At 42.7% G+C, this 23,876-nt stretch overlaps 2 protein-coding genes across 2 annotated transcripts; both read right to left on the reverse strand.

The window, feature by feature from the left end:
* Positions 1-169: 169 nt before the first annotated feature.
* Positions 170-17,226, reverse strand: trip11 (thyroid hormone receptor interactor 11). The gene is made up of 21 exons (XM_020097923.2): positions 15,574-17,226; positions 13,271-13,347; positions 12,994-13,104; positions 12,604-12,900; positions 12,153-12,221; positions 11,847-12,012; positions 11,345-11,668; positions 11,046-11,089; positions 10,828-10,926; positions 10,423-10,626; positions 7,167-10,211; positions 6,926-7,066; positions 6,638-6,819; positions 6,212-6,375; positions 5,922-6,025; positions 5,611-5,710; positions 4,843-4,924; positions 4,265-4,379; positions 2,688-2,810; positions 1,791-1,935; positions 170-1,645 (listed from the first exon to the last, which is right to left on the reverse strand). The coding sequence occupies exons 1-21, from the start codon at positions 15,710-15,712 to the stop codon at positions 1,431-1,433; spliced, it is 5,946 nt and encodes a 1,981-aa protein (XP_019953482.2). The 5' UTR covers positions 15,713-17,226; the 3' UTR covers positions 170-1,430.
* A 687-nt stretch (positions 17,227-17,913) lies between these two features.
* golga5 (golgin A5) lies at positions 17,914-23,056 on the reverse strand. Its single transcript, XM_020097941.2, has 14 exons — positions 22,873-23,056; positions 21,346-21,999; positions 21,011-21,208; positions 20,702-20,921; positions 20,503-20,626; positions 20,200-20,403; positions 19,822-19,992; positions 19,585-19,713; positions 19,391-19,489; positions 19,026-19,254; positions 18,792-18,891; positions 18,475-18,538; positions 18,297-18,388; positions 17,914-18,188 (listed from the first exon to the last, which is right to left on the reverse strand). Exons 2-13 carry the CDS (start codon positions 21,989-21,991, stop codon positions 18,308-18,310), a joined length of 2,265 nt encoding a protein of 754 aa, XP_019953500.1. The 5' UTR covers positions 21,992-21,999; positions 22,873-23,056; the 3' UTR covers positions 17,914-18,188; positions 18,297-18,307.
* Positions 23,057-23,876: the final 820 nt, after the last annotated feature.

Below are 23,876 nucleotides of genomic sequence, written 5' to 3' on the forward strand. Positions count from 1 at the left end.
ACACATTCACACAGTCTGTTTTCCAAAGATACAAACAGCCCCCCCCTCCCATAACTCTGAACATCTGGCGCGACCAACGCAAGAGATCCACGCGGTAGTAGCCACATCTGGTTTGCATGAAGGCGCGCTGCAGAGAGAAATGACAAAAACCAACACCAGGAAAAAAGGGTCAGCAGAACTTTTTATTTGATTTTGAAGTTCCAATCAAGCCACAGGTTCCGACCTCAGCTGAAGATCATCCAAGTTCAACTTAATCCAAATCCGTTTCTTTTGACACCTCCGGGTTTCAGATTCGAAAAATTCTTCTCCACAGTGAGGATTTACAGTTTGTACATTTTTATCAATCTGGAAAAGAAAACCCTGTAACATTCCTTCTGCAGGCCGACTGATGTCTATACAAAAATGTAGAGCGGCTCACCTTAAAGTTGGCCGCCTCTGAGCAGGTAAAACTTTTTAAATGTGCAGGTTTTTTTTACATTTTGTAAATATATATATATTTATATCAATCATTTACAATCCCAATTTTACAACTATCTAATTAGCAAAAAGAAATGCAGGCACTTTACCCCCAGAACATTCTTGGTGCCTATAAATAGGAAATACGCCACCCATGTACATATATATAACTATATAATAGTACTGCACTTAAACTCAAGAGCAGTCTCAAGCCTCTGATCAACCACAGTCAGCAGTTGCAGCCATAATTACAACGCTTGTTGCATATCACAGTCTGACTGTCTGGAGAGGACACGATCTAGCAACAAAAAAAAAAAAATTGTCTTTATGGTTTTAACAGATGCACTGAACCACATAAATCTCTGCACAGGCGGCTGCCAGAGAGAATTTGGATCAGAAACAGTTCACTCGATGCTGAAAAAGAAAAAAATTCAAAAAAGACAAACAAAAATCAGTTAAAGGATGAAAAGTGGAGGACAGGAGAGTTTTGTTCCTCTTGCAAACAGAGGTGATGATTAAACTCAACTCGCTTGTATTGAACTGCACACAGTGAGCTTACAAGGTCACTTGTGTTCAGAACAATGAATAAAAACGTAAAAAGGACAGTTTCTGTGAAAATAGAAACTCACTCTGAATCACCCACATCGTGAACACGTTCTCATCATGCACCATATTAGCATGCAGAGTCCCGTCTGTGATCATTTCAACACCTCGCAGTAAAGTAGAATATAAGAAATATGTGTACTGATGTGTTGCATAGAACAATACTACTACAACTGAAAAGAATGAATACCCTCCCCCCCCCCCAGAAGGGAATATTAAACCTTTATCAACGATCTGATCATTTAATTTTTGCAGGAAATAAAAAGGAGCAGATATTAAGTAGCAGACCTGCTCAAATATTCCAGACTCTGTGTTGTGCAAAACTACTTGGATGAATCAAGACGTCTATCTGGCACTCGTTAGTGGAGCGATCACTGCTTTAACAAGTCTTTGAGCACAGCTCCAGCACTGGCCTCCGCTGAGACCGGCACGGGTGTGAAGGAGGGCAGGGCCTCAGAGATGGGCTTCATCAGCAGGTGACCTCCTGAGCCGCCAGAGCTGGAACCAGCGAGCAGAGGCACCGCCGCCGAGCGAGGGGCCAGGAAAGGATTGGACTCGCCGGATCGCTTGCTGGCTGTCGCAGCTCCTGAGGGGAGAGAGGCTCGAGTTTAAATAAGGTTTGATACTTTTTGAGGATGTAAGAAAAGGAGCAACAACTCCCGTCTGACATGATCAAGAACATGTGAGGAACAAACATCCTGGCGGCGGATTTTCCCAGAGGAGTCGTTTACCTGCGATGTTGCTGGAAGCAGCAGCACCGGTTCTTCTCGGGGGCGGGGCACTCAGAGTCTTGATGTCATGGACTGGGAGCCTCGGTGCCGGCAGCGAGGGAGTCGACTCCATCTCCAGGAACTTAACGAACATTTCTGAGAAGGACTGAAAGAGACGGGTCAGTGTGTAGTGTAACTGCACTGCTGAGATATTCCACTGATCCAAACAGAGTAAATATCCTCTGGACTCAGAGTGAAGAGGGAGTTTCACAATAACATCCGGGTAAGAAATCTGGGTCTTGCTCAAGGATACTTACGCAGAGCACAACCCTTCAAATCTGAAGAGAGAACTTTTTGAAAAGGTTTTTCACTTCACTCTCTTGCTGCAAAGGTTGTGGGGACTCTGGAGGCAGAGAGGGTTGTCCACTAACCAGAAGGTCGGTGGTTAAATCCCTAAATCCTCCAGTCTGCGTGTCAAAATGTCCTCGAGCAAGATACTGAACCCCAAACTGCCTCTGACGACTCTGACTCAGTTTACGTTTGAATTAATCTTGTTCCAACACTCTCTGCCTGTGTAACAACAATAAATGACACTGTGAGTAATCCTGTAGCTTCAGGAATCTTTGTTTATAGTTGGCAAATCTTTTAAAGTATACTTTTATTTATTTCATTTATCTTTTTTGTCATTGTTAGTGTGTACATCATCTTTCCTTTTCGTTCAGCATCTTGTAAATACTTTGTTCCTCTGTATTTGCAGAGACGATTTGCTGATGCCATGTTCAGAGTTTTGTACATAATACCTCACATAGCAGAGTGAAATATATTCTACATGTGCACTCCTCTGTGTTAACGTTAGAATTAAGGACATCAAATACAAACTGTGTCTCTTTTGTAAAAGAACTTGTAGGAGTCTCCTACCGAGTTGAGTGCTTGAGCACCGTTGGGCCTGTTCGGAGTGTTTGGGACACTTTGTGCTCCTCTGCTTCCCAGCCAGCTCGACATCCACCCGGTGACACCGTGTCGTCCGTCGTCCTCCAACATCTGCACGGACGAAGATGAGAAGTAAGGAAGTGCGGACAAAGGTTAAGGAATTTTCACAGGAAGCAAAGTCTCCAAAACATCTCAGACTCCAAATATTTGATGATAAAATCAACGACAGAAGTTATTTATACTAACTTGGCCAAGAACAAAATTGTGGTTTCATCTGAGACTCTTTGTGAAGAGTTGACACAGAAGAGCGGTCAGATTATTTCAGTTTTAATTGCTCCTTGTTTCCACCACTCTCTGGAAAATGATTTTGTGGACCCGCTCGGCCGTTAAACTCATCCACCGGCTGCTCTGTGTCTTTGCTGACGGCCCTCACTCCTACAACAAACATGTGGCTTTATAACTCACTGTCATTCATACTCCCTAATCACCAGCGTCATCTGCCTGACAAGATTCAGCTGGACGGACCCGATACATAGAGCGTAAGCGTCCCAGCTTTGGATTAGTACGCACTAGAGTGGGAGTGAAGAGCTGCTTCCCAGAGGCCGATTCTGAAATGGTGGCGGACTTTGTGGGACACTTGGCAGCTGTTAACGCGAGTTGAGTGGAAAATTTAAAAAGCATTTAACAGGAGCTGAGGGCAAGATGACCTCCAACACAATTAAAAAAAGGCTCTTCTGAGGAGTTGTAAGCACATTTGCCTCTAACACTGTATCTGTTTTCCTTTAAGAGTGTTGGGTAAGTTACTTTGGAATCGCTGGATGGAGTCCCACAGGGCTCTTTCCAGAAGATCTGCATAAGGAAATGCTTTCTCTTTCAGGGCTGAGCTCCGACAGTTAAAAGGAACTGTCATACAACAAGTTTTCTAGTTGATGACTCCGGACGAACTTGTTTAAATAATCAATTTCAAAAAGAGAAAAAAGGGCCTGTTGTCTTACAGTCAGGGTAAAGAACTTAATCAGATATTAAACTGTACTTACTCCACTGGTGGATGGTGAGTTACTCTAAGTTACAAACATATTATTTCCATGAAAACTTGATTCAGACCAGAACTTGACTCCTATAAAACCACAACTTAATACAATACAACATTCATACAAGATGTAAAAAACAAGTAATACTGTTTTAATTACTGCGCTTTAGAGAAGCCGGTGTTTTTTTATTTTCAGACAGTGTCAGGTTTGGTGTTTTCTCACATTCCCATTCAGTCTTTACGCTAATTCACAATCTTGGCAGTTTTCTTAACTGCTTTTATTGTTTTGTTTCCATTATGTTGTCCAACACCTGTACTTCTTAAGTTAGTACATTGTATTGGATATTCACATATACAAATATAAAATAAATATACAAAATGGAAAAAGGAACAAAATACCAGCATTCAAGTTTAACCACACAAGGCAGAGATGGAATTTTTGGATTTATTAGTCAGGTAACATGTCACGTCACTCACTGACCGTATCACTGAAGTATAATTTTACAGTCAAAAACTGAGAAAAGAAATCTCTCACCTTCTCAACGTCTTCTCGGCTCAGTCCCAGAACACTTCCCATGAGCCTCAGCACGTCAGCACGTTTGGTTTTGGGTGTGTGGAAGTATCCCAAGAACAGGTTTCGCATCAGGACTCTGGAGACAGAACAACATGAACAACACTGATGTAACTCTGACGGTTTAGAGGATGTGGTCTCAAACTCTGGTTTTTACAGCTGCATTAATCATAACTAAATCCAAAACACCTCCGATTTATTTCTAGTGATTCCAACACCAGAGAGCAGTTACTTGAGGACAGGAGGATGCAACTTTTTCTTGATCTTTTTCCGACCTGTGAAAACTGTCCCATCTCCAAAATGTCCGACTTTCACGAGCCAAGAAACAGTCGTGTTTTCGGCTTTGCAGCGATGGATTTATTTAGAAATCGTGTAGCTGAAGATGAAGGAACAATTACTCAGGTGTCAACTCTGTGATGATGACGGCAGAGTGCACACAGCAGCGCAATGGAAACCACATGAGTATTTAATCGTAGCTTCGTTTCACTGAATAAACACAGGAGGCTGATTTAATCCAAACAGAAACTGAAAACTGAACTCACTTATCGATCTTCCCCTCTGTGCTGTTAAGAAGGTTCATCACTTTCCTCTGCGCCTCCTCCAACATCTCCTGTCTCACGTCCACTGCAACACACACACGGATAAGAATATATAAACAAATCAATACACTTAATATATATACAAGTCATTTCCAGCTCCCTTTGTAGAAATATTTTAAGCTTGACAAAAATTGCATCAAATATGAATATTTTTCTGTCCAGAAGTTTAGAAGAATCTCAGAGGATTCTGGAATTCTTCCACCAGCATTAGGTAAGTACGTGCCGGGAGGGAAATGATATCAGCTTCTCTATTTTTAGCCCCGATGTACATTCTCCATATGTGATTCAGTGATAAAGCACATATACAGTAGACGCACATGAGGTTTAGTCTGAGAATTTGCTGTGAGCTAATGTTCATGTCTGAGACTGATAGGAGGAAAATCTGCTGAGTGTGACACAAAAAAATAATAGAGGAGATTATCAGTGAAGGTTCAGAATAGAAATACGACCCTGGGGAGGAGGAAAAAAAAACATGTGCATGAGCTGCCGAGCCAGAGAAAGTCAACAAAGGATGGCAGATGCTTCACCTCAAATAATAATGCAGAGCAGAGCTGTGACCTTTGAATTTATCAGATAAGACATTTGTTTTAGTTCAGCCTCGAGAAGACACTTTTTTTCCCCCTGTGAAACTGGAAAGCTGAAACCAAACATTCCAATTCGACATTTTAATGGAAAATAAAGTTTGTGTGACGTGTGTGGAGGTTTGCTCACCTTGATTTTTCAGCTCTTCAATTTGCTCCTCCTGCAGATCCAGCTGGTCGGTGAGGCGAGACGCGGAATCCAGAGCAGAGTTGGCCTCGTCGAGGTTCATCTGACGGAGGAGACAGAGCTGTTAATATTCGGGTTCAACCGTCATCAAGAAATATAAAGGAATGAGGATAAGTATTCGCTGTTGATGGAAAAAATCAGGCTTATACGACTGATATCTGCGAGTGTGTGTGACCAGTGTGGTTTGATTGAATTGAAGCTGTTGGGCCTTGGCGGAGGAATACGCTAGTTAGAGCTGGATGATTTTTGTTTACCTGGAGGGCAGATGCTTGGTCTTCCAGCTTCAGAGCTTTTTTTCTCCACTCCTCCCTCTCCCTCTTGAGCTTTTCCAGTTCTGCTGAGTACATGGCTTTCTCCTCTGAGAGAGGAAAGAGGGAATCAAACCGATGTTACAAATATGGAATTTCGCTGCCAGAACAACAAAGTGCATCATCTTAGAAAAGAACCCTGTCAAAAAAAATACTGCAGTACAGGAAATACTCTGAGACTGCTGGAGTCTCCAAGTGAACCTGCAAAGAATGAGAAAGTTGAAGCAGCATCTCACCTTGTTGGAATTGCTCTAGCACCATCTGCAGGTTGGACAGTGACACTGCATACTGGTTGACCTGATCCTGGGAGGTTCTGAGTTGTGCGAGCGCGTCGTCCCTCTGCTTCACCGCGCCGCTCAGCTGCTCCTGCAGAGACTCCACCTGCATGCTCGCCTGTTGGCTGGAGACGAGGAGAAGCAGAGGAGGAACGACATTAACAATAAAACAATGTCAAAGTATCTTTAAAGTCAAGCGGTTGTCCTCCAACCAGAAGGTTGGATTGAGGTATTGAGAATAAATACTTAAAGCATAAGACACTATCTGTCTTTCACATAAAAAAAATATTTTCTGTATCTAAATTACAGGAATTGTATTTAAAATGAAACTGTTGTATTTCAGCATCATATCTAATAGACACACTACCATTGTTGCGTATTGCTAACCTGGCGTTCTCCACCACACTTGAGGAGGTGGTCAGCAAGGCCACCCTCTTCCGTAGCTCAGTCTCTCTGTCCTCTGCAGCGAGCGCTTCCCTCGTGTACGAGTCCTCGATCTCCAACAGGTGATTACGCAACCGTTCCAGCTCCAAGTTGAGACGCTGTTCTTTATCCCTCACATGCTGAAGCTATGGAGGAAACAGAAACAGTGTCACACGTACAAGAAACTCACAGTGAGTTTGACTCCTCGAGAGTAATTCAATATTACACAATATATACTGGTTGTTCTCCTACCTCAGACTGTACTGCAGAAGTCTCCATTTGTTTCTGCTTGAGTGCCATCATCACCCGATCCCTCTCCTGCTGGAAGGCCACAGCTTTCTCCTGCATGGACTTCAGTTCGTTCAGGAGCTGATTCAGCTCACCAGACTTACCCTGTGGGAAGTCAGATTATTATTATTATTATTTATTAGTTATTGTAAAATTAAAAAAAATCAAGGAAAATAAAAGTAATAACTTTTTGGTGCCAACTGACCTGCTCCTTGTCCTTGAGCATCCTCTCCACAGTTGCAGCTTTCTCACTCAGTGCAGTCAGTTCAAACTCCTTCTCCCGGAGGAGGAGGGAAAACTGCATGTTGGTTTCCTGCAGCGCTCTGAACTCTGACTCTTTCTCTCGAGAGCGTGCAGCTACGAGCTCGTTCTCCTCTTTCAGCTTCTTCACATCCAGTTCCAGAATGAGGGCACGCTCTTTCAGGTTGGTCACGGCCTGTTTCAGCACCTCGTTGTCGTTCTCACGGTTACGTAGCGCCTCGCTGACCTGAATCAGTTGGTCGCCTTTGGTTTTGATGAGCAGGTCTTTCTCCCTCACTGATCTCTGCTGAGCATCCAGCCTCTCTCTGATCTGCCGCACCTCCACAGCCTGACTCCTCTGCTCGGTCTCTGTGGCGGATGCCGAGTTGGAGAGCCTGTGGTTGTTCTCCTGAAGAGTCCTGATGGTGTTTTCCTTCTCAGCCAGCTGTCCACGCAATCGTACGAGTTCTTCCTGCAGCTTGTCACCGTTTACAGGTGAAGCTGTCTGGTGGACGGGAGCATCGGCTGTGAGAGAGGCTCCACTGGACTGAGCAACAACGACTTCAGGAGTCTGAGCTACACTGCCGAGTTTACCCAACAGGACGTCTTTAGTGGAGCTGAGCTGGGTGATGGTCTGCTGGACCTGTGCGAGTTCCTGACTCAGACTTCCCAGCCTCCTCTCCTTTAGCTCGTAGCTCTGGATCATCCGAGCATAGTCCACGGACAGCTTGGAGCTACAGTCGCTATCGGCAGTTACCTGACCCTGCAGTCCGATCAGCTCCTCGTGCAGCTGGGCCGACTCGTGCTGCATGTTCTTGACTGTCGTAATCACCTGCTGCTTCCACTCCTCCATCTTCTTCACCTGCTGCTTCAGCGTGTCCCTCTCCTGCAGCAGTTCCTCAAACTGGTTGCTGCTGACTCCTCCGGAGCCCGCGCCAGACTCTCCTCCTGAGGTCTGCAGGACCGTCACCAGGGTTTGGCACTTCTGCGTCAACGCGTCAATCTCTATGTCCTTCTCCCTGATGATGCGGGACAGGTTCTGGATTGTCTCCTTGAACATCTCATGGCTCCCTGAGGGGTCACTCATATTGGAGAGGTGCTGATTCTCCTGCTGAAGCTTCAACAGAGCTGCTTCCTTTCCTGCCATCATATCCATGAGACGGTGATAGTCTGAGCGAAGCTGGCTGTTCTCTCTGGCCTTCTCATTCAGCACAGCGAGCACTTGCTCTCTCTCCACAGCGTAAGCCTGCAGCTGCTGCTGAAGGAACAAGACATCCTGGCTGTGTCCGCCAACTCCCCCCATGGAGAGTCTAGCATGAAGCGCCTGAATCTCAAGATCCTTCTGCAGGATCATCTGGGAGAGTTTACCCACTTCATCACGAGACATCACCAGCTGATCCAGCTGTTTAGTCAAGGAGAGATTCTTCTCATTCAGCTGGATGATCTCAGTCTCTTTCTCCTTGATGCCTCTCACCAGTTTCTCTATTTCTACCTTGGACAGGTCGTGCTTCTCATTGCCGTTCTCCTGATTTAGGGTCTGGGTCTTATCCTCCTCCAGGATGACGTCTCCTTGCATAGGTGGAGAGTCAGCACGACCCTGACTCACACTGAGCCGATCAACTGTCTGCTGGAGGCGAGCTATGTCTTCATCTCTGGCGTGTATAAGTCTGTCATAGTTGAGAGTGGTCTGCTGATTGCGAGCATGAGCCTGCTCCAGTTCACTCTGTTGAGCCTGCAGGGACTGCTGTGACAGGAGGAGCGAGGCCTGTTGCTCCTCCATGGTTCTCCTCAGAGTCTGGACCTGCTCTTCCAGGCCGTTCCTGGACGACTTGAGCTGGGTGATCTCCGTCTCCAGCTCTGTGATAATGTCCAAAGTCCTGGGTTCAGCCAGAGATTGGGGTCTGCTCTGCTGATCTCTAAAGCGATCAATCTCTTCTTTTAAATGGCTGTTCTCCTCCTTCATGCCACCCAGCTGTTTATCCTTCTCCTCTAGCGCCTGCCTGAGTGCTTCGGCATCTTTGGTCGCGACTGAGATACTGTTTTCCATCTCCATCTGTATGTCCGCAGCATTTTGTTTCAAAGTGTCCATAAAAATGTCCTTCTCCTGCAGCAGATCCGTCAGCTGCTTCTGCCCTGAAACTGTGATTGAGAGCATCTCGTTGGTGTCTCTGTGATCAGATGCCAACTGCTCCATGTCTCTCCTCAGTTGTGCTATCTCCATGTCTTTCTCCTGGTTGACTTTGATGGCACGTTCAAGCTCCATCTGCAAAGCTGAGGCATCCATGGAGCGAGCGCGCGTCAACTCCTCAATCGTCTGCTGGTACTGTTTGTTCTGTTCATTCAGTGTCCTCTCAGCCTGCCTCAGTTCACCATCCAGCTGATTTTTCTCCAGCTTCAAAGCTTCGATACGAGTGTCCTTCTCTCGCACCGTCCTGTTCAGAGCAACCTGGCTTTCCTTCATCTGCTTGGTTAGTTCTTCTGCTTTACCCAGAGCCTGCTCACTCTCCGCCTTCAATTTCCCGTTCTCCATCTTCAACTCATAGTCTGCAGACATCAGCTTATCCTGAGAGGTCCTCATTTCGTCCAGTTCTCTTCTGAGGTCTGACAACTCCCTCTCTTTCCCTGCTAGCTCCTCTTCAGTTCCCTGGGCTCCAGTTCCTCTCTCCCCCACCTGCCCCAGCTCCACTCTAGCAGCAGATAAACGCTCGTCTTTCTCCTGCAAACTCTTCTTCAGCTCTGTGATTTCTCTCCGTGCCTCTCTGCTCTGCTCATGTGCATGTCCCAGTTTGTCTTTCAGCTCCTTCACCTTCTGTTCCAACTGCTGTTTACCCATATGCAGATCATTGAGGGTGAAAGCGCTCTGGCTCGTTCGCACCTTTTGGGTCTCCACCTCCTGCTCCAGTGTCCTTTTCTGGTCTTTGGTTGTGTTGAGCTCTGCCGTCAGTCTCGTCACTTCTGCCTCTGCCTCCTTCAGTTGTCCGGAGAGCTGCTCCTTCACAGAGATCATATGCTAGAGACAGAAATAAAAACAGAACCCCAAATCAATAAATGGGTAAAATTTCAAGAGTCTACTTTTTAAGAATTTCTTACATGTTCAAACTATAAAAAACATAAATTAATGTTAAACATGATTACGTATTGTTTTGAATGCACAAATCAAACACAAATTAATGTCAGTGACTTAAAAATCAAGCAGACTGTGGCCCCATGATCATTCAGACCTGTGTTGCCTCCTGGTTTTGTCGGTCTAGTTCTTCCAGCTCAGACATCAAAGTGTCTCGTTCCTCCTCGGTGGCTCTCACGGCCTTTTCTCTTCTTTCCAGCTCAACTCTCAGATCGTCCAGCAACTCAGATTCTCCAGAATCAGTTACGTTATTGCCGCCTATTTGTTCCTCTGTGCCTTTGAGTCTTTCTTGCAGATTGAGCTGTAACAAAATAAAGAAGAAGCTCAGGACATGACTGTATTTTTCATTCCATATTATTAACGTCTTTGTATCACAAGACTGCAAAATGTAACTAATCAGTGGAATCACCGGGACCTGTTTCCCTTTAAGTTATTTACTTTGAAACTAAGTAAATAAGCATTTAATTACAGTAATATAAATGTATGCATCTGATAAACAAACCTTTTCTTGTTCGAGTATTTCCTTTTCTTGTCTCAACACCCCAATGATGGTGTTCAGTTCCAAAATGTCTGCATGCTCAACTTCTTCCCTTGGTTCAGCCTGAATAAAATGTTTAAAATGTAATTTAACCAGGGAAAAAATACAGAAAAACTCTCACTACATATAGTACGATGAATATGTAGCATGATGTATTTCAAACTATTGATATTCACACTTACGTCAGATGTCAGGTTTTTCAGTCTCTCTATTTCTTCTTCTGCCGCTGTAAAGTAGAAGGTTATATAATATAGTAACAATAAAAATAATATAAAGCTCTATTATGTAGTAAAACAACTGTCTAAGTAAAAGACAATCTTTATGAGGTTAGCACAATAAAAAAATATCACATTTAAAAGAAAAAAGACTCATCTTTAGCTAAGTACATATCTGACTGTGTTAAAGAGCTTTAGTTCAGCTGATGACAAACAGCAGCATTCAGTAGAAATATCCATCATGAGTCAAAACAATGACAGTTCACCTGTGAGGTTTTGTTTCAACACTTGGATCTCGTGGTCAAACTGGGCTTTTTGCAGAGTCTTCCCCTCCTGCTCTTGTACTCGTGTCTGGAGCTCGGTGACAGACGCCTGCAGCCGCGTGTAATTCTGCAGCAGCCCGGCGTTCTCTTCCTGGACTTCATTCTTCTCCAGCTGCAGCGAGGCCTGTTTCCCCTGAGCCTCCTCCAGGCTGGCAGACAGCTCGGCCAGCTGCTTCTCCCGCTGCTCTGCCGCTTCCTGCAGGGACTGTATGGTTTTCTGGAGTTCAGGCAGCTTGGAGGCGTCTGACGAGGAACTGGTTTGACCACCTGGAGATAAGGATGTGGAGAAGAGAGTTTATTTTGTGTGTTGTACCTGAGCAGCAACGCAGCGCTGTACTCTAAGTAAGGCATAGCGAGCACATATTTAACGTTGTCTGAATCAAACCACTTTAAAATATGTTTTCATTTCTAGAATTACAATAACAAATGTCAAAGTGAGGCTAACCACTCTGAATCTGTTCCTCCAGCTCCTCTATCCTCTCCTCGTACTCTGCAAGCTCCTCTCTGTGTCTTCGAGTGATGTCGGCCATCTTGTGCCGCTGCGCGTCCTGCAATGCTGCCAGCTCATGCTGGTGTTCGTCCACCTCACGACTCATCTCCTCTCGCAGCTCCTGTCCCGAAGAAGCAGAAACATCAAGGTTGGAGTCTGAGTGTCATCACTGTATGTTGTGCTCACAGAGTATTTAACATTTACGTTCTTCTTTAAAACATGATCTTTATTATATTATATATGAGAAGACTCAATATTTACCTTTATAGTTCTTTGAAATTTGAGAATCTCACCCTGGTCACCATTGCCAGATCCTGCTGTTGTTGATGCCTGAAATGAAAATTTAGTAAGTATGAACTTAATCCATCTTTTTATAAGTAGATCCCATGGTAACTGTTCACAGTGACATCTGTGGTGCAACCTGGGAACTATTTCTGAAAAAAAATAAAAAACTTTGGGTAAAATTTATTCCACTTGGCTGAATTTAAAGTATTATCTTGTGGTAATCTACACATTTTGGTATCTCCCACTCTGTAACATGCGCATCTGGTGTCTAAAACTACTACGAATATTAAACTAAAGAAGTGCAGATGTAAGAAGAATACATTTGGAAGTCTGTGATAAGTAATAACTTCTGCATATTCTATTCCCCAAGATAAACTATCAAAGACCACCTGTTCTGCTCCAATCAGCAGAAAGAAATAATTCTTACCTGAGACATTCGCCTCCAGTGAGCCACCTCTGCGTCCAGACGTGTGACTTCAGCCGACAGGCGGTTGATCTCCTGCTGCGACCAGATGACATCGCTGAGATCCATCTCGTCGCCATGGAAGCCCTGCGGGGACCCAGAGGGCCGTGATAGGTAAGAAGAAGACGAGGTGGTGCCTGAGGAAGTGGTGGTGACAGGCAGCACCGCGGGGAAGATGGAGCCCGACTGGGCCGACTGCTGCAGCTTCTGGATTTCATCCTGAAGACCACTCTGCCGAGCTTTCAGGTGACTGATATCCACCTGGAGGGTCACAAATGTACTTTAGCACAATTTCATACATGAACTTAACAGAGGAGTCATCTAAAAGCTTTAATTATAAACAAAGATACATACGTCTTTCTGCTGCAGGAGAGTTCTGTATTCTGCAGACTGACGTTTATTCTGGATCTCTGAAGCCTCCAGCTTCTCCTCCAGCTCCGCATGCAGCTTCCTTAATCTGTCATACTGCAGCAAACAGAGAAACAAGGAAGGAAAAATATGCAAAAATAAATAAATTTCTTCTCATTGTTGCACGGGACTCTGGCGCTGTACATTACTGACTCACTTGTTAATGTTATTAGTTGTGAAAAAGAACTACAGTTGTACTGTGAGTGTGAACAAAGAATCTAACCTCAGATTTCTGTGTGGTAAACGAAGCCTCGACTTCAGCCAACCTGGAATTGGACACGTGCAGTTCTGTGGCAGCATCTGTAGTTACAGGGGAAAAATAAAAATTGAAAACATCACCGACAGGCATCAAGACACTGAGGATATTGTAATGGGAAGTGAAAACAGGAATGAAATGAAAGAAAATCTTAATATTTGAATTTCAAAACAAGACACACTGTTCTGGTTTTCCAGACACACAGCACATACAAGAGATAATAACCGACTAACTCACACTCACAGATCTGGTTAGCCCTGCTCACATGACAAACAAACAGCTGAGCAGCATTTCCAGCCATCTTGCCTGAGCTATTTGAGGCTCAGCCAACACATAATATTCATTATAACACAAACTAAACTGAAGCGTTCCAGTTAATACATATACGTTGATGTCTCCTCTTCAGAGTTAACTTAAAAGGTGGGTTTAAAGGCCTGGGAAACAATATGACAAAGGTCCAGTAAATATCAATATATTGCTTATGCATTGATTAAGAACCGTGAAGAGAAATAAAACATAATTGATCGAAGGGTTTGTCATTCTCATTCGTCAGGAGCAAAGAGTCTTTAAACTTAAAAGAATCAGCAATAATATATCGTGATATTAATTCAATTTGTGGCCTTATCATTCAGCCCCATGCTGCAGCGCTGGCTCCGTGGTCCTGCAGTGATAAGAATTGAGTGTTTTTTTGACTGGAGCTGTGAGTTGGACATCTGTGGCCAAAGTTCTCTTTGCTTTATCACTCTGTTTGTTTGCTGTTTTCTAAACACTTGAATTACAGTGGTGACAGGAAACCAGACAGAAACACCAGTGACGTCCTGTAGAACTGAATGTGGAAGTTTCCATCCTCTGGTCAGATCAGCTCTCTCTCTTTTAAAACTGTAATAAAACTCTCCCTCTTCTCTCCATGTTTCCTACAGCTCGGCTGCTGATGAATGAAGCAGTGGCCAGTTTTTAAAAGTTCTCTTGTGGATGCCTGGAGCAACTGTGCTCCTAGTTTTTGACAAAACACCAGTTTCTCTACAAGACATTTTTTAGTGGAGAGGCTACTTTAGTGATGACATTTGTTTTTCATGCTATGTGAATATCTAAGTGTAATTTCCAGGATCATTTCCAGTTTTTATGAAGCGTATGTTTATCAGTGTTCAACTTGCTTCTCGTTGTCACAGCTCTGTCTTAGTTTACTGAGACACAAAAACTCAAAGAAGGATTAAAGAACCCAGCGGCTGGTCTACTAAATGATGATGTGGATAAAAACACATGAGGACAAACTACGGCTGGGTGAAGAATTTAAAACCACAACCTCCAAGCAGAAGTGAAATGCAGTATCCATACACTAGAGACATTAATGATTTGACATTCATTGTGATAATTATTGAAGTCCAGTTGACTGATATGAAAATGTATATCACAATCTCACATCTGCTCTATCTTACTTACTCGAGCTCTGTTTATATTCTTGTTTTTATTTGTATTCATGAGAGAAGTGTTTTGACAGAGGCCGACTCATTGAAACTTTATTGAAATATAATGTGATGAGTGCAATAAAGATTAAAAAAACACTGAGCTCGATGCGCTGAATGATGATGTGGATTAAAACACGAAGGAGGGCTGGGCGGTAAAACAAACAATGATTATCGCAAAGTAAATTTCATCAATAGCAGAAACAAATAATTTATCAGTGTGCTGCTTGTGCATGATTATAAATGACAGTTGAATCTAAAGAACGTGTTTGGTGATGTCGTTTCCACCAGACGTTGTTGTCATGAAGCTTTTCATGGTGACAGCTGCAACTTAAAGGTCCAGTGTGTAAGATTTGGGAGAAAGGGATCTATTGTCAGAAATGTAATGTAGAATAATGTTTTCACTACTTCATTTCATCTAAATTGTATGAATTGATGTTTTCTTTACCCTTCATATTCAAACACTTTATATTTACATGGAGTGGACCCTCTCTACGGAGGCCGCCATGTTTTTTTACATTAGTCCAGACTGGACACACTTAAACACCTGTTGGAGTTTTTATGACAGTTAAAGGTTTCCACAGTTTCTTTGTCATGTGTGGAAGGAGAGGGTGAGGTGAGGGGGGTTCAGCTGCAACATGACACTTCTTCACAAACTTCTAAACACTGAACCTCTGATTTTAACACTTTGACAAAACAGTTTTATTGAAAATTCCCCAGACAACGAATATGTTTGTAAAAGGAACTCAGAGAGCAGCTGACACTGAACAGTTGAGTTAATGTGACCCAGCACCGACACAAACTCACCTCCCACTTCCTCCACTCCTTCCAGCAACATGTCTTTGGTAAAGGTGGATATCTGGCCGGTGAAGGACGTCAGGCTCCCGCCGACTTGACCCAGGGACTGACCGAGGCCGGAGCCCAGTCCCCCGAGCCAGGACGACATCCTCCGGAGGGTTCAGAGCAACACACCCAGAGACAAAGCAGGAGGCCGAGGAGGCCGAGGCGGAGTTAGCCTAGCTTCGACCTGGACAGCTCGGTCATGGAGCTCCGCTGTGCACTCGGACCTCCAGGGAGACACCGGGGACTTCAAATCTCACCTGCGGGAAAAAGAACCGTCTCTCTGCGAGTGGGAGAGCCGCTCATTGAGCCTCACAGCCGCCGGCTAACAACAGCTGAGCCCGCAGGAATTCGTCAACGCGAGCGGCTTCAGCGACATCTTCGCCCCGGTCACGGAGCTCGAGCCTCGGCGGGAGGTGTCGGGGTTGAAGCCCGGGCCCTGGTTCCAGCGGGTGTTTAAAGAGGTCGAGCAACGCGACGTCCACAAAGTGCCACCTCGACCGCAGCCATTACCAGAGCCTCCGTCCCGGAGTCAGCTGTGACGTGGACACGGCCCCGCTGCATTGTGGGATACTGGAGGACCAACAACATCAAGGTGCGTTCAAGAGCCTCAGCTGAGAGTGAGGAACATTCTAAACCCAGTTATTATTAATACTATCCTTATTATTATTCATGTTTATATTATTATTATTATTACTGCTATTGTTATTATTCATGTTTATATTATTATTATTATTACTGCTATTGTTATTATTCATGTTTATATTATTATTATTATTACTATTGTAATTGTTATTTATGTTTATATTATTATTATTATTACTATTGTAATTGTTATTTATGTTTATATTATTATTATTATTACTATTATTATTCATGTTTATATTATTATGATTACTACTATTATTATTTATGTGTATATTATTATTATTATTACTATTGTTATTATTCATGTTTATATTATTATTACTACTACTATTGTTATTATTATTCATGTTTATATTATTATTATTATTACTACTATTGTTATTATTCATGTTTATATTATTGTTATTATTACTACTATTGTTATTGTTATTATTCATGTATATATTATTATTATTACTACTACTATTGTTATTATTCATGTTTATATTATTATTATTATTACTACTATTGTTATTATTCATGTTTATATTATTATTATTATTACTACTATTGTTATTGTTATTATTCATGTATATATTATTATTATTATTACTACTAGTGTTATTATTCATGTTTATATTATTATTATTATTACTACTATTGTTATTCGTGTTTATATTATTATTATTATGATTGTAATTGTTATTTATGTGTTTATTATTATTATTACTACTATTGTTATTTATGTGTATATTATTATTATTATTACTATTGTTATTTATGCGTATATTATTATTATTATTACTATTGTTATTGTTATTCATGTTTATATTATTATTATGGTTTCATTACTAATGATAGATAGATGGATGGATAGATGGAAAGATAGATTACTTTATTCATCCCCAAAACGGAAATTAGGTCTTCATAGCAGTTCGGTTTTTGGACACAATAAAAATACAATAAAATAAGATACTGTAGGTAGAAAAAATAAAAAAATAAATAAAAACACGGAATAGGACAAGGGCTCTTAAAAAACACAAGATAAATAGGTAGATAAGGTGCAGTGGCAAGATGTTATATTAGCTCATTATTATTGTTATTATAATCAGTATTCGCAGTATTATTAGTATTGTTGTTATTATTATTATCACTATTATTATAAAGCGTTTATTGTCATATATATATAGTTCCGTACAATAAAAGTCTTTATTTGCCTTTCACAATGAAAACTGTGCTTTTAGGAGTTAAACAAAATATCAAGGTAAGACAAGTATAAAAATATAAATATGTGCAATAGAGCACCTGTGCAATGTAGTGCAACAGAGTGCAAATTATTACAAATATTATTGTTCTTATTATTATAGTTGTTGTTTATTATTATAGGTTGATAAATATTAAATTGGGGAATACACAGTATATCAATATGTATTCAAGTGGGGGTGGAGGCGACAATGCTAACCACTGCACCAACATACCACTCCTGAAAAGAGACTTTAAAGACATGTCCATACCAAAGAAGAGGGGGCTGAAATGTCCTGAGACACACCAGACCAGGTAGAAACCTTCTGTTTGTGTTTGTCAAACAGGCAAACCTTTATTTTTCTAAAAGTGACTTTTTTGAAGTTAAAGCAACTTTCTTTTACGACCCATAAAATCTCAGAAAGAAGCCAGGCTGCGTCATTTCTCCTAACATCTTTATTAAAAGATTCTTTTTTTTTTTACATAGTGTTAAATACAATCTCTGAAGAGAATAGATGCCTGCAACCAGGAGAGGAAAGGAACAGATATGAACTCATGTTTGATTTAATGTCCCATTCAGCAGATCAACAATACAATATATCACTCTGTAATTACTTTCAAACTGAATGCAGATGTCAGCTATCAATCTTCAGTTAGAAATGCTGTATGAAGAAGAGGAGGAGAAGAGGAAATGTCTTCAATTCGTCGCATTTCTGTGCAAAACAAGAAGAGTCAGGTCTCAGAGCCCATATTCCAGCAGCTTGTACCATCGTTACATCGAAGGCAATAGAGAGAAACATCTTTAAAATCCCAAATGTTACGTTTATGCTTTCTATCTTCCGCCAGGATGACCGTGGTGCATTTCTGGTGTGTAAGTCAGTAGAACAATCATGACCCACAGATGCAGTACTGCCTGTAAATAAATGAATGAAAGGTTGTTAATTTCTTTTATTAACTGGTTTCAATCAAGATGGAACAATTTCTTCAATAAATACTCACCATGTACAGGATAACAAAAACTCTGGCCATCGGGTAACGCCTCAAGAAGATTCCCAGTCTGATGCTGGAATGACAAAATTCTCTATTCATCACTGGGGAAATTATTTCACAATAGAAAACAATGCAATCACTCAAAACTGTGAATAAAGATGGACGAGGTGTCTCCACTTCCTCCCACCGTCCAGAAATGAAGCCAAACTATCCAGGATAAGAACGCTGCATCTTGCACTGATGATATTTTTATCCCTATAATTATAGGGGTAGCAGTCTATGGACACTATGGTAAAAAAAAAAAAAAGGACGAAACAAAGTTTTACCTGAAACGGTCGATGGTGCTGGCTGCCTTACGTACTTTGCCGTACACTCCTGGACTGTCCTGATCACTAAAGAGGACCGGTGTGTTTCTTTGTCGGGCTCCTAAAATTATGAAAACACAGAGAAGGAATCTTGAGTAAACGGTGGAGTCCGAATGAAATCTGATCGACTCTAAAGCCTAATTGAGAAAACGAACTAATCTTTGAGAGAAAAACAAACCAACTACTGATCCTGACCTGGTCCTGGTCCCTCTAAGCCGCTCATGTTGATGGCCGGCCCTCCACTTTGTCCTCCCTGAGCATTCTTCAGCTGCTGCTCCAGACGCTCCATCTGGAACACTAGAGAGCTTTTTTCAGTGCCCAGAGCCTCCAGCATCGTCTGCTTCTGGATCAGCGTCTCCGTCAGCTGGTGGAGACGATTCTCCAGCTCTGTTTGGCTGCTGCTGCTGAGAGTCTTGTTGGTCAACTGGAAGAGTAAATACAGATCGAGACATGAATCATCGACGCTGATAAGTGCATTAAAGGTGGAGGTTTACATATTTTTGGCATCCTGTGATGGTCAAAAAGGTCATGGTCACTTCCTTTTACGATAATACACTGACCTGGTTCCTGAGTTTTTGGATTTCATCTTCTCTGTCTTTGATTCGACTCTGCAGAGAGTTTTTGGCTCTATGTTGCTCCTCCTCTAAGTACTGCAGCTCCTATGATTCAACACATATTTGGTGATTGATCAGAAAAGAAAAATAGATCAGAGATGATTAGTATTTTTTTAACTGCCACTTATGGATAACTTTACCTGTTTATAGCGCTCAACCTCAGCCTCATTCTCCTGTTTAACTCGGTTCTGTGAGGCTTGTTGCTCCTGTAACTGCACCTGCTGCTCCCGCCAGGCCTCTGCCTCCGCCAGGGCCTGATTCTCCAAATCCTGAGAGAAAAACGTGGCTCAGTTGAGCAACTGAGTGACCAACATCACAGAGATTTTCTACACAGGACCAACATCATTTCTCTTTTCCTGCCATTTACAGCATCTCACCTGTATTTCTGTTCGAAGCGTGTGCACTTGCCCTTGTAGCTTTTGGATCTCCTCCCTCTGTAGCTCCTTCTCATGACGCAGCTCCTCCAGCTCCAGAACCATGGTCCCGCTGCCGTCCAGAGTGTCCAAACCAGATCCCTCCTTCAAGCTGCTGATCAACTTCTCTTTGGACTAGAAAAACAACATTTACAATATCATTAACGTCTTATTCAGAAAAAAAAAACAAGTACATATTTATGTGTGAAAAGAAAAACTACAGCTTGAAAACAAAGATGACGGATTCTTGATGCACAGTAAGTTTCGCTGAGTTAAGTTAAAATTAGTGCTGAGGCTCCCTAAGAAAAAACAGATTTTCTAGAGGGCCTCTATGAGTCTCACTTGTAAGATGCGTGAAGCTTTGTGCTTGTAGTCTTGTAACTCCTGCTTGCCAGACTCTGCTGCTGCTTTGGCACTTTTCAGTTGCTGTTGAAGGTCATCAACCCTGAGCTTCTCCTCTGCAGCTCGTCGCTCTGCTGCAGTCACCGTCTCTGCAAGGGTCTGCCTCTCTGCCTCCAGTTTGGACAGTCGACCAGCATACTCACTCTACAGAAAAATAATAGGTTTAATAATGAACGCGTACCTAATAAGTAAAGCCTCAGTCAGTCATATATTGTACAAACAGTCAAACAGTGCCGCCCGTACCTGCATCTGCCGGTAGCTGTCCTGTTCCCTCCTGAGAGCCAGGTCAGCCTCTCGCACCCTCTCCTGTATCGTCTCAAGAGCTCTGGACTGCATGTTGCTCCCTTCTGAGTGGTCCTGCATAATTCTAAAAAACAAAATAACCGTTATATTATATCTAATTTCTTCAGAAACTAAATCTTATCTCTTCAAAAGAGTTTACCTTGATCTTTCCGTCTGTGCCTCCTCCAGGGCAGCACTGCGGGACTTCAGCATCTGATCAGCTTCATCAAGTCTGATTTTCAGCACTGCAAGTTGACCGTCTTTGGCTGAAAGAGCCTCCGTCAGATCATCAACTTGTGACCGAAGTTCCCGTAAAGTACGGTCAGTGTGAGATTGCTCCGAGTTCCATCGGTCTGCGCGAAGTCTGGCCTGGTTCAATTCTGCAAGAGTAGAGAACAACTCAGTCAATATGGAGGCAGATGTGCAGAAATCTAGGTCATCATTATTCCTAATTTAACGGTTCTCTTGCCGTCTTGCAAGTCCTTTGCTCTCTGGATGACTGAAGCCATCTCCTGGTTGAGGGAGGCCACTTCACTGCGCAGCAGCTGGTTCTCCAGACGCAGACTGGACAGGACCTGACTCTGTGGCTCCTCTGTTGGGGGAGGAGGCTCCTGTCTGCTGGACTCCTGGGGCACAGCCAAGCCCGAGTCTGAACTCTCAGGTGTTTCTGTGAGCAGCAGAGTAAATGTAAAGAGAAAACACAAAAAATAGCCCTTGGTTATATAAGTTAAACAAGCATGGTAACTTTTCCATCGCAGACAGAAAATGATTTGATAACTCTAACATGCAAAGTTTGTACCATACCTTGGCTTTGCTCTTTAGCAAAGCTCTCCTCTGATGTTTTCATGCTGTGAACGGACAGCGAGCTCATGCTCGAGGCCCTGGATACACCGTGGGTTGAAGGGGGCGTAGGTGGGGCTGAGGGGATTGTATGAGGGGTGGAAGCTGGGGGTATAGGGTCTTGCGCCTCAGTAACTGCCACTGTCACGTGTTCCCTTCTAGAATCCCTCCTATTGCTGGCTGGAGGGTCCAAGCTGTTCAGAAAGTCAAAGAGCATGTCATCGTCCACATCCTGCTCGCTCTTCCTGGGCCTCACAAAGCCAGATGAGGTCTTGGCAGAGCTGGGAGCGCTGCTGCCTGAACCAGAGAGGGCACCGGCCATGTTGGCTGAGCCACCCAGCAAAGTTGCATTGGATCTCTTGATGTTGCCAGCTGCTGCGGAGATGAAGCCTTGTGCATCATGGGAGGATGCATAGGTGTGATGTGTCACAGCTGTGTCGGTCTTAAACCCTGCAGTGTTGTAGTCAGGTTTGACACTGGATTCTCCTTCATAGGGTGAGGAAAAGGAAGATGATCTTGTCTGGTCCTGGCTCAGGGCCGTGGCGGCTCCCTGGTCCACTTTATTCAGGAAGTCTTCAGCTTTCCCGGCCAAGTCAGCAAACCAAGACATTTTGCATCCTAATGTCAGGAACAACAACACAATTTGAAGGATTCAAAATATTACATATGTACATGACCACAACTGACCAACTAATACAAACTATATTTGGTTTCCATAGATAACTCAGGGTAGAAGTGGTGTAAGGCTCGTCCGTCCAATGTGAATAAATCTCGCCAGGGAAAGCAATGGAGCATTTACCACTACGTCATTATTCCCAAGAGCAAGACACTTAGTCTTTAATTGCTCTAGTGGCCAAAAGATTATACAATAGTTGTGCAGTGCTGGGCAGCTTCCGTGTGTGATCAGGGTGTTCCCTACGAAGCAAACTCTCACTGCAACTACCCAGAATAAACAAAGGTTATAATCCCTTTATGCAATGCTAGACACGCTGTAAGAGCCTTTGATTGTATTTTCAACCTACAGTGCAACAATCTACGTTTTACCTCCAGGCATTTAAAACAAATCTGTGGAATCCAAACATGGGATTTGAGGATCTGAGTTCCATTCTACTTAAAATGTGTTTGGGTCTTGAAAAGCAGGTTGTATCCCCGTTACCCCTTTAGATCAACACAGGGACACGTCGTTAATGTAGAGATCACATCATTACCAAGCAACATCAGTGAATTACCTTCTAGCCTTTCTTAGCACTGAGGACTCACACAATTTCCACACAGCTACCATGCTAACACAACCCCCAGCAGAGTCAAAGCCGGCTAATCGGCTAAATAAACAAGGAGCAACACACAACATATTGTTTCTGACTCAGACACGTGTAAACAAAGGGGCCGAGCTCCCGTCACCATCATGAACACAGCAGCTTTGACAACAAACTGTCTCACTGCTAAAGCTAACGAGCTAGCTGCAGGCTGGGGATACAGCCTCTCACGCACCGTTTGAAACGACGTTCGAGCCCCAGAATGACTCAGATCATCCGGCTATAGCCGAGACCTGACGGGTGAGGGAGAGAAACCAAACCAGTTCGGACAAACACAGTCCAGTTTCATCATCTGTCACAGAGGATGTTGATGATCTTCTCTATACGTGGACCAGGAAGCGCTGCTGGGAAGGACCCCACAACAGAGCGACTTCTGAAGCGCCTGATCAAAAATGAAATAAAAAATAAAAAAAATACTGTAGAGGCAATGGTGTAGATTATATAACCAGTCTGATTCTTATGTAATATTCTGATAAACCACTAAATGATGATGCACAGGTCAAGATAAGACTTTATTGATCCCCAGGGGCAGAATATCCTTTTGACCATTACACAAATAAACCAGAATTACCTTCACCAGCTCAACACATCAATAATCTGTTTTTATAATATTCATTATCCTGGAAATAACACTTTTTGCATCAGTAATTTACCAGGTGTTTTACTGGTAATTCCTCTCCGCCACCACTAATACGTTATTTACAATTTATTGCGTGTGTGTTAAGTAAAAGGCTCAGACCCTTAAAAATTCTTTATGAACTATATTGTTAAAAATCCTTAAGTGGAAGCAACAGTGGCAGAATAAGTAGAATTGCTTAAAATATACTTGAATAAGAAGTTGTAGAAGTTCAAGCTACATTGTTTACAATTTAAAAGCTGGACAAAATGATCCAAAATACAAAATATAATCAGGGCAGTTCCTTTTCTTGTGTTTCTGATAATGTTAAAGTCTGAGCAGACATCCAGTTTCCAGTTCATGATGCTGATGAAAACAACCCTTTGACATTCCTGTCATGAAGTACACTTAGATTAAAAAACAACACATTTTAAACAGAAACATACACAAAATTTATTAAAATTACATTAACATGAGTAAAATAAAATTAGGTAACTTCAATCTGGAATTTATATTCAATGCGGCCAAAATAAAAAGATAAACTAACACAGCAGATTATTTGT

The sequence above is a fragment of the Paralichthys olivaceus genome, chromosome 12, assembly GCF_024713975.1.
Source record: "Paralichthys olivaceus isolate ysfri-2021 chromosome 12, ASM2471397v2, whole genome shotgun sequence".
In the NCBI taxonomy this organism is placed as follows: Eukaryota; Metazoa; Chordata; class Actinopteri; order Pleuronectiformes; family Paralichthyidae; genus Paralichthys; species Paralichthys olivaceus.

Excerpts from the sequence above, each read along its gene's own strand:
- golga5 (XM_020097941.2), bottom strand. The coding sequence starts at position 21,991 with ATGTCTTGGTTTGCTGACTTGGCCGGGAAAGCTGAAGACTTCCTGAAT. Across the intron at positions 20,922-21,010 it reads AGCAAAGGACTTGCAAGACG|AATTGAACCAGGCCAGACTT; the intron begins GCAAGAGAACCG and ends CTACTCTTGCAG. Across the intron at positions 19,993-20,199 it reads AAGCTTCACGCATCTTACAA|TCCAAAGAGAAGTTGATCAG; the intron begins GTGAGACTCATA and ends TTGTTTTTCTAG.
- trip11 (XM_020097923.2), bottom strand. The coding sequence starts at position 15,712 with ATGTCGTCCTGGCTCGGGGGACTGGGCTCCGGCCTCGGTCAGTCCCTG. Across the intron at positions 13,348-15,573 it reads AGGAGTGGAGGAAGTGGGAG|ATGCTGCCACAGAACTGCAC; the intron begins GTGAGTTTGTGT and ends CTGTAACTACAG. Across the intron at positions 1,936-2,687 it reads GTGCTCAAGCACTCAACTCG|TCCTTCTCAGAAATGTTCGT; the intron begins GTAGGAGACTCC and ends CGTCTCTTTCAG.